The sequence below is a fragment of the Callithrix jacchus genome, chromosome 1, assembly GCF_049354715.1.
Source record: "Callithrix jacchus isolate 240 chromosome 1, calJac240_pri, whole genome shotgun sequence".
Lineage (NCBI taxonomy): Eukaryota > Metazoa > Chordata > Mammalia > Primates > Cebidae > Callithrix > Callithrix jacchus.
The window spans coordinates 177,653,633-177,668,206 of NC_133502.1; the positions used below are offsets into that span (position 1 = coordinate 177,653,633).

Consider the following 14,574-nt stretch of genomic DNA (forward strand, 5'->3'; position numbering starts at 1 on the left):
CCCTGCCACTTCATCCCTTTTCTCCCTCTTGCCCTCTTCAGCCATATTCAGGCTCTAGGACACTGGCTTACACTGTTCTCTCTCCATGAAAACCCTTCCTGGGTAACTCACTCTCATTTCATGATTCCTCATCCTCAACCTCCCTTGGGAGGTTCCCGGCACTGACAGGTCTGCATTTCATGGACTTTGCTCCCAAGGTCGATTTGGGAGCAACAATGTGGCCCGGATCATGGATGGCTGCCCTGTCCCAGGGAACTATTCTGGGAAGCTCCGGGGCCGCTCCTCACACATCCTGCTTCTCAAAGGCTGATAATGGCAGTGCCTGAGGAAGCCGAGAGCAGCTGACCCAGACGAGCCCAGGCTGTGAGTGCGCACAGCAGGGCTGGGGGCAGGGGGCCTTCTGGGCTCCCTGGTGGGTTCTGAGTCGCCATCATCTCCTCTGGCCACACACGCCAGCCCAGGGTCTCTGCTCCACTGGCCTGGCCACTCGCAGACAGAGCCACTCTCTCGGTGGGATTTCCTGGGTTATTCTCACCTCCCATTGGGGGCACCTGTGTCATTTATTGGGCACTTGCTCTAGGTCTGGTCTGGACCAGGCTCAGGGTGTATCAACCTGTCCTCCTGTTGCCTGGGGCTTCTCCAGTGGTGGCTGTAACCACTTGTATCGGAATCCCTGGAGCACATAAGAACCCAGACACCTAGGCTCCAACCCAGACCTACTGGATCAACCCAGGCCTCAGTGCGACCCAGCAATCTGTATTTTCTAAAGGCTGACCTCTGCACTCTATGAAGTCTGAGAGCTGCTGTTCATTGGGAGATAAGGAACCGATCACAGTCCAGTGAGGTCTGGGCTGAGACAGAACAGGAGATGCAACCGTGGCAGTCCAGTACTGGTCCCTCACTCGGCTGTGGAAACCTGTAAGTTCAAGAGACACCTGAGCCAGATGTGGCTGGGCAGAGCAGGGCAGGAGTGGCAGCGCATCCCATGCAGCAAAATAGCTCCAGGGGCGGTGGCTTACGAGGGCGGATTGCCTGAGCTCAGGAGTTCGAGACCAGTCAAGGCACATGGTGAAACCCCATCTCTACTATAAATGCAAAAATTAGCCGGGTGCAGTGGTGTGCGAATGTAGTCCCAGCTACTGGGGAGGCTGAGACAGGAGAATCACTTGGACCCAGGAGGTGGAGGTTGCAGTGAGCCAAGTTCGTGCCATTGCACTCTAGCCTGGTCAACAGAGCAAGACCCGTCTCAAAAACAAAACAAAACAATCTCTCAACACTGTTGCATTAAAAAGAAAGAAAGAAACAACAACAACAACAACAAAAAAAACAAAAAACAAAAAACAAAACAACCCAGCACATGCTAGGGCCAGGAGACAAGAAGTCGAGCCCTTCCAGCCCACCTTACCTGGACTGTAATCCAAGCTAGCCAGAGACAGAGTTGGGTAGGAGAGGTGTAGACGGGTGGGAGGGTGTGGCTGGCTGTTCACAGAGGAATGTCTTGGGAAAACTGAAGGGTGGGTGGAAAACCGACTTCTTGTTTGAAATGTTCCCAAGACGCCTCATTAAGTAGCACAGAGGTGACTGAATCAATAAATCTTTGTTAAATGAATGAAGGGGGAAGGAGTCCTTAACTGCAGCTAAAGCTTCCACTCTTAGCATCAATTAAGCTTCCGTTCAGTCCAGCGTTTAGGGTGCCTACTGCGCGCCTTGCCCCACACACACTTTTCACAAAAAGGTCATCTGTTCTGTGTGAATTGCCCTTTCGCCGGCCAGTATGGGGCAGAGGGAAATAAGCCTCCTCTGGGTCTCTGGCCTCGGTTTACTCGTAACTAAAAGTGGGTCGGTTCAAACCCCCTGGGGCTGAGGTTGCCTCTCCTCTTCGAGCATGCGCTGTCGGACGCGCAAGTCCCCCAGACCGCGGGTCGGCTCGGGGTACCAGGGAAGCCTCCACTCTGGGTCCAGGTCCCATCCGAACCAAAGCTCCCACCAAAGTTCAACACGCCCCCAAAGCCAGCGCCTTATTGGCCCGCCCTGCCCACACGCTGAGGCAGTCTCACCTTCTGATTGGCTGAAATGCTCCCTGTTCTGTGCTGGAACCCTCCCCTTCTCTGATTGGCCAGACCCCTACCTGTGCTCGCCCGGGATTGGGCGACAGCTGGGCCGGGTCGTTGGCTTCCATGGGCCCCGCTCTCTGATTCGCCTCTCAGGCCGGCCCCACGGTCTGCACGCTGAATGGCTGCGCCGCTACCTATATCGGCCTCCGATTGGGTGCACGGCGCCTCCCCGGCGTGATAGGGCAGGACCACCGCCCCCCTGGCTCCCCATTGGCTGCTCGAAGAAGCCCGGTCTCCGGGTAAGATGGCAGCGGACGGACAGTGCTCGCTCCCCGCTTCATGGCGGCCGGTGACCCTTACCCACGTCGAATATCCTGCAGGTAAAAGGCGGCGCCGGCTCCGAGGACGTCTTCCCGGGTAACGGCCTCTCAGTCCCGGGCTCTCCGGCTTGAGCGAGCCCGCGGAGGGGGCGCCGGGGGACCGGGGTGGGAACTGTCAAATAGTGAGCCATGGAGGGGTTCGGCCGGCGCGCGCGCCGCGCAGGCGCAGTGGTGCGGGGATGAGCTGGGCGAAATTGTGAGGCGCTCGCTCGCGTACTCTGCGGCTGAGCGGCCGGGGCGCTCCCCTGGGTCCCGGGGCGCCGGTGGAGTGAAATGGGGCGGGGGTCTGTGTGAGGCGAGAAAAGATCCCTGGCCTGGACCTTTGCCCTTCTTCCCTTGGCCCAGGGAGGCCGCACTCCCGCCCCAGCGTGCAGGGAGTGTTTGTTTCCTTCGAACAGTGCTTTGGGCTGCTTGTAAGAGAAAGAGCTCTTCGTTGCACGGAGTGTGCAAGCTGAAGCCAGGCTTTTGAGTACTTGTGGTGCCACGCCCTGAGCAGGGCACGACTTTACAACCGAGAGGACCCCGATGAGGGGGCGGGCAGCCTCCGGGATCTTGACTTCTGGAGCTTCCCATCAGACACACCTCTCGAAGCGCAGGGCTTTCTGCTTGAGAGGTCCATTAGCGGCGTTCTGGAGGCTTTCCTACTAAGAGTGGCGCAGAGCTTGGGTGTGGGGGTCAGACCCATCTAGGCTCCAGTTGAGGCTGAGGCCTTCTGTAGGTGCCTGCCTCTGCTTAAGTTACTTCACCTCTAAAAGTGGGACTGATTACAGTGCTTACCGTCTGGTGATGATGTGGGCATCAAATAGCAGGAGGCACAAGAAGGGCTGAGCACAGTGTCCAGCATGCAGAAGTATTCAGGAAATACCTGCAGTTAATGCCACCCCACCTTCCAGGACCCTCCCTGAGTAGGATGGTTGAGTGCCAGGGAAGGCTGGGGCCTCCTCATTGAGCCCTGCTTGCCTGGGAAGGACCTGCTCTTGCTGCTGCCTTGCGAGATGTGAGAACCTGGCCCCACTGAGGTCACCAGGACTGAATGCCAAATAACTTTGACCTTGGTGTTCTGGGTTGTACTGGGAGTGGTATGGCCCTGCCAGGTGCTGGGCCCTGCCTGCCTGCCTGCCTGCCATTCATCCATTTATTCATTCAGCCAGTATCTGCTGAACACTCCTGAGTGCTGGGCCCTGGGCTAGCTCTGAGTTTAGAATGCTTAACAGGCCTGATAGATCCCTGCACTCCTGCACTATGAAAAATGGCTGCTTTATTAGAGGGAGGTGGGGTGAGACTTGCTAAGGCCTCTGCACCTTCACAGCTTCCCCTCCTGGCCTCAGAGTAGCTTCTTGGAGTGCTCACAGTCCAGCAAGACAGAAGGAACCTGGCAGGCAGTTGTGTGCAGCAGGATACAGGCTGTGATGAGGGACCTGGCTGAGCCTGGGGCATCTGGCGAGGTCTAGGCCCCTATAAATGCTTCTGTGGTTCCCTGCACTTCTCCTTCACACTCCTCATCACACCATCACTTGCTTATTTCATCCATTCATTCAGCAGTTTTTGAGCCCAGTTAAGAGTCAGGCTCTATGCTAGGCTGTGGGGATACAGTGGGGTATAAAGAGACCCAGTCCCTACTCCCAGATGCTGTCTTGATATCTACACTAACTAGTGGATCATGAACCATGTCTGGATGGCAGATTCTCCTGTCAGACTGTGAGCTCTGCACTAGTAGGGACGTATCTGTCTTTTCTTGCCACCGTGGTGGGTTCTTAGTTGATGTTTGTTGAGTTAACCCAGAGAGCATCCCAGGTGGGGAAACTATGTGCAAAGGTCCAGAAGTAGGACAGGGTACGGTACGCTCAGGGAACTAGAGTTTGGTTCTTGGAAGTAGAGCAGAGGGTGGGAGGGAAGCAGGGCCAGGGCTGTGCAGGGTCAGATGAGCTGGGCTGGGGGGGAACTTGTCCTAAGAGCAGTGGGAAGTATGAAGGGGCTTGGATCAGAGAGTGGAGAGGCCAGAGTCTGTGGTAGCATCTTCAGGAAACCCCAGGGTAGTGCTGGCTCTGGGACAGGCTGTGGAGATGGAAGCAGTAGGAGGTAGGTGCTAATATCCCTGTTCCACAAGCAGGTGAGCTGAGGCTTAGAAAGTTCAATCGTTGCCTCCATTCACTCAGCCAGCGAGTGCTGATATAGGAACTGAGCCATGCCCTCAGACCCCAGAGTGGCTGCACAGCTGCCTTATCTCAAGGTGTGGGTACCAGCCACTCACTGTCTTCACAGCCCAGTGCTGTGGAGGTGAGCTTCGTGGTGGAGAGGCCCAGGAAAGAGAAGGGACTCACCCTGCTGTCACCCAGCACTTGAACCCAGGCGCTTAGCCAGGCTGCACTGCTTTCTCAGACCAACTCCAGGCCAGCCTGATCCTGGGTAGGATGGGCTGGGTAGGATGCTGGGTGTGGATGAGGTCAGGTGTGTGTGTGTCCATCTCTTCAGCCCTGGAATCTGGGCTCAGCCCTCTGTGGACACCTTTCCTGCTGCTTTTGTGAGGCTGGTGGCATGGACCCTTTCCCACACTGGGTTCTCCCCACCTCTGCCCCAACATGGAAGTATCCTGGTTGCCAGGGACCAAACTGAGTGTCTCACAGGTCTCATATTATCAAGTCTCATGCAGCCATGGGAGGTAGGCACTAATACCCCTGTTCCACAAGTGGATGAGCTGAGGCTTAGAAAGTTGAATCCAGCCTCAATTCACGCAGCTGGCGAGTGCCAGCATAGGAACTGAACCATGCCCTCAGACCCCAGAGTGGCTGCATAGCCACCTTGTCTCAAATGGTCAGGGTGCCCTTCGGACTCAACCTCTTCTGCCCTTAGATTCTCAGCTTGAGTGTCCCCATCTCCTAAAAGGGGCCAGTGTTCCTGGCTGGGACCTCCTTTCTGGCTCAGTCCCTCCTTGCAGGGGGCTGGCCCCTCTTCTGATGCCTGGGCCCTGTCCTCATTCTGTTCTCTGTCTTGCCAGGTGATCTCTCTGGCCACCTCCTTGCCTACCTGAGCCTCAGCCCTGTATTTGTCATTGTTGGTTTTGTGACCCTCATTATATTTAAGCGGGAGCTGCACACGGTGAGTCTGTCCTGCCCACCCCCTCCCCACCCCACCCCGCTCTGGGCAGCCTGTCTGCCCCTCAGCCCAGGGTTTGCCTTCTCATCCCTGCGTCCACCTGTCTTCAGGTGTGTGAAGCCTCCCGGCTGGTTCCAGGTTGCTTACCTTTTGGGCTGGGAGGTTCAGTCAGAGCCCATGGTCTTTGGGACTGGGTAGCAGCCAGCAGGTGCACAGAGGTGCAGCTGACTGCATGTCTTCCCCAGCAGATCTCGTTCCTTGGGGGCCTGGCACTGAACGAGGGGGTCAACTGGCTGATCAAAAACGTCATCCAGGAGCCACGGCCCTGTGGAGGTAGGGCCTGGGCCGCGAGGGCCTGAGGGTCCCCCAGGTCAGGGTGTTACTGGGAGGTCTGTATCCTCCCATGATGCCCTGGTCTCCTCTCTCTCCCAGGCCCCCACACAGCAGTGGGCACCAAATACGGGATGCCCTCCAGCCATTCCCAGTTTATGTGGTTCTTCTCGGTCTATTCCTTCCTTTTCCTGTATTTAAGGTGAGCTTCTTCCCTGGCCAGGGTGGCCCTGAACTGGCCCAGGCTGGGCTCTGCCAGGGACTCACTGCTAGCCCTTCAGATGCCCCTGGGGTGGGAGGGGCTGCAGCTGAGGCAGAAGCCACCCAGGGAGCATTTGGATGGGGCCAGGGACTGTTTGGGAGGCCTGGGCTGGGCTGTGGGCTGAGGCCATCTGGCGGGCCTGTTTTCCCAGAATGCACCAAACAAACAACGCCAGGTTCCTGGACTTGCTGTGGAGGCACGTGCTCTCCCTAGGGCTCCTCGCTGCGGCCTTCCTAGTCTCCTACAGTAGGTATGGAGGAGGGAGAGCCCCTGCCTGCACCCTGCCCATGTGGGTCCTACTGATTCCTGGTTCCTGTCGGGCCCCACTGTGGACCCTAGTCCCAGAGCCTATAGGGCAGCACTGGGAAAGGGGTCTCAGATCTCTAGTTTTAAAAGGACAGGGCTCCAGCTGCCCTTTCTAGCCCAGTCCCCACTGAGCCCAAGATTCTGGCTGTATTAGCCATCTAGTCCCTATTCCGGAGGAGCCCACCATAGACAAATCCAGAGGACAAGGGCTGGACAGGCGGCAGCAGATCCCAGCCGGCCCTTCACGGCTACAGATGGGAGAATTGCAGTTGGGGTCCAGCGCCCTCCCTCCTGGAAGTGGATCTGAGGCTGTGCCTGTGGAGTCAGTGCCCTGTCAGTGTGTCGGTGTGTCTCCACATGTGTGGGCACGGGTCCCTGGGAAGCTGGCACGTGGGCTCAGAGGATTGTGCGGGCCTGTCTCTGCCTGGCTCTCACATACTTCCCTTCTGGCTTTGGCCCAGGGTCTACCTGCTGTACCACACCTGGAGCCAGGTGCTCTATGGAGGCATCGCTGGAGGCCTCATGGCCGTTGCCTGGTTCATCTTCACCCAGGAGGTCCTCACCCCGCTGTTCCCCAGGATAGCAGCCTGGTAACTGCCTCCTACCATCCCAGGCACTGTGGCCCTGTCCCCTCCTATGGGTGGGGCTGTCAGTGGGCGGGCCAGGAGTCTTGACCCCAGCCCCTGTCTCCCTGAGAAGGCCCCATTGCCTAGCCTTCTGGTGGCATGAGACTACAGGCCCTGCCTGTCTGGCTTCCACCTTCTCCAGGGGTTGCAGCAGAGACATGGGGGGTTTCCTCAGGCCCAGAAGCCAGAGTGCCATCCTCTGTCCTCGCATAGGTTCTCAGGGACTTAGCAGCCTGAGTCCTGCTGGGCCGTTTGTCCTATGGGACAGTGCCTCTGCCTGAGGTGATACAGGTGACATAGCTGGGTCTCTCAGTGGCCCTGGGGTCTTAGGCCAGGCAGTGACTCTAGGCAGTGGGGGGGGGGTACAGCGCCAGCCCTGGGCACTGGTGGGGATGTCTGGCGCAGTGAGACTCGTGCCATAATGTGGTCCTGGCTCTCTGGGTGTCTGTCTCTCCAGGCCTATCTCCGAGTTCTTCCTAATCCGAGACACAAGCCTCATTCCCAACGTACTTTGGTTTGAGTACACGGTAACCCGGGCAGAAGCCAGGTGAGTTCGGGGACAGCAGTGCTCACAGGGACCCAGCCCCAGGCAGCCTCTGTCTCCATGTTTGGAGGGCCCTCTGGAAGCCCATGCCTGCCTGAGTGCTTCTCTTGCATTAACCCATTGAATCCTACTGTGACCCTCATTTTGCAGATGAGAAAATTGAAGCTTGGAGAAGGGAAGTCACTTGCTTGAGATCTTGCAGATACTGGGTGGGGAGCAGGGTGGTGAACCCAGGCTGTTTGGCCCAGAGCCCATGCTTTTAACCTCTGCAGCCCAGAACCAGAGAGCTGGGTAGCTGAGGTTCTCAGGGCTCCTGTGTGTGGCCATCCCTAGGGGTTAGTCCAGATGCTTTCTTCGACCTGGGTCAACTGAGGCATGTTGAGTTGGGGGCCAGCCTGTAGTTGCACAACAGGCCAGGACAGAGCTGAGCTTTGGAGAGTCCTGACTCATGCTGTTTCACTCACCCCAAATCCTGGGTGGGGGTCCTAGGGGTGTGGGAAGGCTGGCTCCTCTCCAGGTTTAGAGACGAGCTGAGGCTCCAGAGGAAGCCTGGGAGGTTTCCAGGCGGGCCGAGAGGGACTGTGGGGCAGGGCAGGGTGGGGTGTCCTAGCAGCCAGGAAATGTGTTTAGTGCATCAAGGTCCAAATTATCCTAACAAGCTTAAGAGCAAAGCTGGGGATCCATGAGGAAAGGGGATTGGAGGGGGTTAGGGCAGGCAATCCCATTAGAGGCGTAAGGGCCCCAGCTGGCCCTGCTGATCTCTCACTGGCCTGCCCTGCCTCACCCTGCCCTGCCCCGCCTGGCCGGCCTTCATTTACCAAAAGCTCAGGGCACACCTTTTCTGTGCCAGGCTGTGTGCTGGTGGCAAGCACAGAGCAATAGCCATGGTCCCCTGCTTATGGTGCTCACAGCAGGCAGGGAAGAGCTGCGATGCACCTGCCTATGTGATCGCCTGCCTATGTGATCAGTACTGTGGCCTGACAGCTTGTGTCAGGAGCCTATGTGGGTCTGGGTGGGCGGGGCCTGTTAGAGCTGGCTGGGGAAGGGCATGCATAGCTCCTGAGGCTGACAAAGCTTGGTGAGTGCACCAGACTGAGATGGTCGGGGCTGGAGCCCAGGGAACAAGGGGTATAATGTGGGATGAGGCTGGGGCCATATCACACAGGACCAGCAGGTTTCTAGATTTTAACTGGGACCCTGGATAAGCCCAATTCTCCTCTACCAATTCTATCAGCCCCTCTAGAAAATGGGGGTGATTGGCCCTGCTTTCCTCAGGTTCCTGGGCTCATCCTGGATATAGCCACACCCCAAATTGGGTGCTCAAATCCCCTCAGTAACCTCCATCAGTAGTTCTCCTACTTTTCCTTACATACCTCCCGGATGGGGAGCTCACTACTTTTCTGTACTTCTGTTTTGGTCAGTAACCACAGAACCCACTTGTGCTGGCTTGTCAATAAAGGGAAACTCCCCATAACTAATTGGAACCCAGCCAGGTTCCTCTTGCCTCATCCTGGCCCCCACACCAGCCCCAGTCTCCTGGCTCCACTTCTAGGATTCCAGAGCTGAGACAGCCGAGGTACAGGCCCTGCCAGGGAGATCAACCTTCTCTAGGTGCAATTCCCAGGGCAGGCACTCTGATTGGCCCAGTGCAGGTCAATCATTGGCTACTGGGAGTCAGGATTTATCTACTTAGTTGGGACTATGAGGTGGGGGACAGCAATAGGTTACTGAACTCACGTCTGACCCCTGTCCCATTTTGCAGGAACAGACAACGAAAGCTGGGGACAAAACTGCAGTGACTGGTGGGTGTGGCTGGGCCCAGCCTCCAGATCTGGCCCACACGATGCCTTGCAGGATGGACAGGATGACAGACAGGGACGAAGCAGAGACCTCTACAGATCCAAGTCACCAAGTGGAGCCTTTTTTTTCCTTATTTTAATTTTAATGAACAAGGTGGACCAAAGGGCTGAGCCAGCCCCTCAACCAGGACCCTGGAGGGCCTGCTGCCTGGGGACCGTGGCCAGAGACCCTCGCTTGTGCTGCTGCCAGCCCCCGGCTGGGCAGGAAGTGCCCTCAGCGTGGGCACCTGGGTGCAGGGTGGAGGAGGAGGGCTTGCGCCTCTGGTCTCGGGGCCAGGAATTCCAGGTGGCGTGAGAAGTACACACTATTTATTTTTTGGTTTTGTCAGAGGCAGGCAGGATTCTGGAGCTGAAGAGCCTGCTGTCCGGTGGTTGCCCTGTGGACAGAGGGCCCCAATCAGCTTCCCAGGCCCTTTGCCCTATGCCCAGAGGGCAGATGCCTCTCCCTGGGCTGGAGCGGTGGCCTGGGGTGCCAGGAGGAGGGGAGCATACCCCACACCCTCCCTGCCACCATTGCCATTCCAGAACCTCGGTCAGTGTTTCCCTGTCTGGGAGCAGGGCCCAGAGCGAGTGCGCATCTGGCGGCTGCTGTCATTGTGTTCTACCCCGTATTGACCCAACACCATAAGGGCTTTCTCTGGTCCCCTGTCCATAAGACAATAATCCCTTTCTGACAAAGGAGCCTGCACATGTGGGTGAACAGACCCAAGCTGTTTACAGCTCTTTCTTGTCCTGCCATCCGGTAGCAGTTAGTCTTCATCCCTACGCGAACAAAATGGGAAGGAGCTGGAAGCCGGGAGGAGAGGAGTGAGGCAGTGGGCACCTGAAGTCCCTTGTCTTTCCCTCTGTGTGCTCTGAATATGTACTTGTCCTTCCCGACCCATCTCTGACCAGCTGGGAACCTGCTTGGGGTCCCCCTCAAACCTGTGTCTGGGGTGTGGGCTCACAGAGCCCTGCCAGCCCAGTTTTTGGGATGGCTCTTCCAAAAGGGACCCCCATCTCTAAGTCACTCTGAAAGGGAGTTGTGGAGAGGAGACACTTCCAGACTCTCAGAAGCTTTGAGGACTGAACTGGGCCACTCGGGATCTGTGTTCGAATCCTCCCCACCCCTTTCTTTGTGGAGGTTCCTAACCTGCTGCTGAAGCACAATATTTTGGTGCTTTCTTTTCTCCTTCGTTAAAGGCAGTGTCCAAAAGCCATTCCAGATGCCGGGACCAGGGCTTATTTCTAGGGAAGGTAGGTCGGTTTCTACGTTTCCCTCCCCTTGTTATTTTTATTTTTTACTTTTTGCCTGAGACAAGCTGAGTGTGAGGTGGTTTGATTTAAGAAAAATCAATGAAATTGTTTACTATTGTTTTAAAATAAAATCGTAAACTGGGGCGGCTGAGCACATGCTGCTAACTGGGCTCAGGAGAGGAGACTGGGGCAGCTGCGGGGACACAGGACCCTTAGGGGCGACGATACGGTGAAGACCATGAAACCAGAAGTTACCGAGTCCCTTCTAGCCCACAGGAGGGCTGCGAATGGCCTCTGCGACATTCCCCATCAGGTCTGTCCAGCTTCTGATGACCTCCCTCTAGGGGACCTCACTGAGGGCCGCCATTCCAAACCTGGACAGTTTCAGCCTTAGGAAGTTTTCCCCTTTTCACTCTTAGGCCCCTCCCTGTGTGGTGCTGGCTCTGCTCTCACTGAGCCTCATTCCTTCTCTGTGGGACAGCCTAGAAGACTCAGGGGCAGCCAGTGTGCCCTTCAGAATGTGCCAGGATAACCATCTCCACTTGGTCTGACACTAGCTCACGCCTGTAATTTCAGCACTTTGGGAGGCCAAGGCAGGAGGATCATTTGAGCCCAGGAGTTTGAGCCCAGCCTGGGCAACATAGCAAGACCCTGTCTTTAATATATATATATATGTATATTAAAAAAAAATTTTTTTTTTTGAGACCGAGTTTCGCTCTTGTTACCCAGGCTGCAATGGCGCATTCTCGCCTCACCGCAACCTCTGCCTCCTGGGTTCAAATGATTCTCCTGTCTCAGCCTCCCAAGTAGCTGGGATTACAGGCATGTGCCACCATGCCCAGCTAATTTTTTTTTGTATTTAGTAGAGACGGGGTTTCACCATGTTGGCCAGGATGGTCTCAATCTCTTGACCTCGTGATCCACCCACCTCGGCCTCTCAACGTGCTGGGATTAAAGGCATGAGCCACCACGCCCAGCTAAAATTTTTATTTTACTTTAGGTGCATACTATATCTGGCATTTCTCCCCATGTTATCCCTCCCTAAAATATTTTTTTAAGAATTAGCCAGGCATGGTAATGCACACCTATGGTCCCAGCAACTTAGCAGGTTGAGGTGGGAGATCACTTGAGCCTGGGAGGTCAAGGCTGCAGCGTACTGTGACCACGCCATTGCATTCCATCCTGAGCAAGACCCCATCTCAAAAACAAAACAAATACATGTGGACAAAGATGATCAAATATAAAAGGAAAGAAGACACATGATGGAGAACCAGCAGAAAATGGATAATAGAAACAAACCCATAAATACTTCAGATGTTGGAATGATTAGGCACAGACTGATTTACTGTTTTATTGAAATATAGTCTTGCTCTGTCGTCCAGGCTGGAGTGCAGTGGCACGATCTCCGCTCACTGCAACCTCTACCTCCTGGGTTCAAGCGATTCTCCTGACGCAGCCTCCCAAGTAGCTGGGACTACAGGCGCAAGCCACTACTTCCAGCTAATTTTTTTGCATATTTAGTAGAGACAGGGTTTCACCATGTTGGCCAGGCTGGTCTCGAACTCCTGACCTCCTTATCCGCCTGCCTCAGCCTCCCAAAGTGCTGTGATTACAGGTGTGAGCCACCACGCCTGGCCATAGCTTTCATTTCTTAATAAAACCGAAGTCCCACACTGAGAAGGTTGTAAAGAGGAGCTCCCCAGAGGGTGGGCCCTGGCCCCACCTGAGCCTTCCTTCACTTGTTCACTCAGTTTCCTGGGGAGGCCCACAGAGACCACCAGGCTGAGGGCTCAGGCTGGGTCTGGGCCACCTGGCTTCAGATGCTGCTAACTCATTGCTTTCACTTCATTCACGCTTACCTGCTTACCCCAATCCCACTCCATCCTGCCCAAGGTGCAGTACTGGGCAGAAGCCCAACTCCTCAAGCCCTCAGAAGCCTCTTTGAAATACCCACTTTTTGGCCAGGTGCGGTGGCTCACATCTGTAATCCCAGCACTTTGGGAGGTCTAGGCGGGTTGATCACTTAAGGTCGGGAATTTGAGACTAGCCTGGCCAACATGGTGAAGCTCTGTCTCTACCAAAAATACAAAAGTTAGCTGGGTGTGGTGGCGGGTGCCTGTAATCCCATCTATTCTGGAGTCTGAGGCAGGAGAATTGCTTGAACCCAGGAGGTGGAGGTTGCAGTGAGCCGAGATAGCGCCACTGCACTTCAGCCTGGGCAACAGAGTGAGACTCCATCTCAAGAAAAAGAAAAAAAAAAGAAAGATCCATTTTTCTTCCCCTCCCAGGCTGCTGTGTGGGTCCAGGACACCACCAGTCCGTGCCTGCAGGCAGCAAAGCCTCCTGACAGGTTCCCCTCCTCCCCACCCTTAGCCTGGTCCACTTTAAACTATTCCTTATGTGGCAGCAACCATAGCATCCTCCGAAAATCCGGCCAGGCCAGCCTCCTCACACTTTTCAGGAAGAGGCCCTTGTCTTTTTTTTTTTTAAGATAAGAGTCTTACTCTGTCTCCCAGACTGGAGTGCAATGGCACAATCTCGGCTAACTGCAACCTCTGCCTCCCGGGTTCAAATGATTCTCCTGCTTCAGCCTCCCGAGTAGCTGGGATTATAGGCACCTGCCACCTCACCTAGCTAAGTTTTGTATTTTTTAGTAGAGACAGGGTTTTGCTGTGTTGGCCAGGCTGGTCTTGAACTCCTGACCTCAAGTGATCTGCCCGCCTCGGCCTCCCAAAGTACTGGGATTACAGGTGTGAGCCATCATGCCTGACCGAGGCCCTTGTCTTTGTCATGGCCCTTCCACAGGGCCCCCTGCGGCCAGGTCCTTGCCCTGCCTTGACAACCTTAATCTAGAGTACATCCCTGCTTTCTCCCAATGACAGGGCCTACATAAAGTTCATGCCCACTGGATATACAAACTTTCAAGATATATATAAAAACCATGTCTATTTCTCTTTAATTCGTTAATTTTATTAGACTGGGTGTGGTGACTCAGGCCTGTAATCCCAGCACTTTGGAAGGCCGAGGTGGGCGGATCACCTGAGATCCGGATTAGCCGGGTGTGGTGATGGCACCTGTAATCTCAACTCCTTGGGAGGCTGAGTCAGGAGAATCGCTTGAACCTGGGAGGCAGAGGTTGCAGTGAGCCGAGATCGCACCATTGCAGTCCAGCCTAGGTGATGAGAGTGAAACTGTCTCAAAAAAAAAAAATTTATTACTCATTTAAATGTCAAATTATGTATTGCTCAAGATACACCAATTTAGAACAGTTTTCACTCATTTTGCAAAAATAAATCATGTTTTTCATCTGCATCACTGGCATCAGAGATTGGTCATTCCTGGAGCCCCGTTGGGGCCAGCTGACCCTACTCTCCTGGGGCTGCTGTCTTTGCTCTGCCAGCCTCTGAGCAGCACCTGTAGGATTTCATGCACAGCACTAGCACTAAAATTTCATTCCAAGCCACAGGTGCCCCCTGGCACAATGTTAAGCTCTGGTTTATACCAACATCCAACACTTGAAAGTGTGAGGTCTCAGGAATTACCCCTAAGGAAGAATGACAAAATCTTGTTTGCCATTTTTCCCCACACAGAGGACCTCTATGAATTCCCTCTCACCATGATTGAGGTTGCTCAGATGCTGAGTGTGCCTTCCCTAAACAGTACTTGGCAGCTCCAAGGAATTGTAACAATGCCACCCTGAGGGGAAGCCCTCAATTCAGAAGGATAATCTGGGAGAAGAAATGTGACCTTATGTTCAGACCTACAGGGTTTTTAGGGGCGTTTTTGGAATCCAGGGTGTCTGTCCTGTAGCCTCTTGTTTGCTCACCCACCCTCCCTGCCTGCCCTGGGCTGACTGCAGGCCCTGGCCGCTTATTGCAGCACTC

At 55.2% G+C, this 14,574-nt stretch overlaps 1 protein-coding gene across 4 annotated transcripts; it reads left to right on the forward strand.

The window, feature by feature from the left end:
• Positions 1-2,337: 2,337 nt before the first annotated feature.
• Positions 2,338-10,833, forward strand: DOLPP1 (dolichyldiphosphatase 1). Of its 4 annotated transcripts, none has more exons than XM_078329210.1 (8): positions 2,338-2,434; positions 5,430-5,530; positions 5,773-5,860; positions 5,960-6,059; positions 6,271-6,369; positions 6,887-7,015; positions 7,509-7,598; positions 9,358-10,833. In XM_078329210.1, the coding sequence occupies exons 1-8, from the start codon at positions 2,359-2,361 to the stop codon at positions 9,392-9,394; spliced, it is 720 nt and encodes a 239-aa protein (XP_078185336.1). In that variant the 5' UTR covers positions 2,338-2,358; the 3' UTR covers positions 9,395-10,833. The 4 variants fall into 4 exon arrangements, with proteins under 4 accessions (XP_078185336.1, XP_078185337.1, XP_078185338.1 ...); XM_078329211.1 differs by having other exon boundaries at positions 5,776-5,860; XM_078329212.1 differs by lacking the exon at positions 6,271-6,369.
• Positions 10,834-14,574: the final 3,741 nt, after the last annotated feature.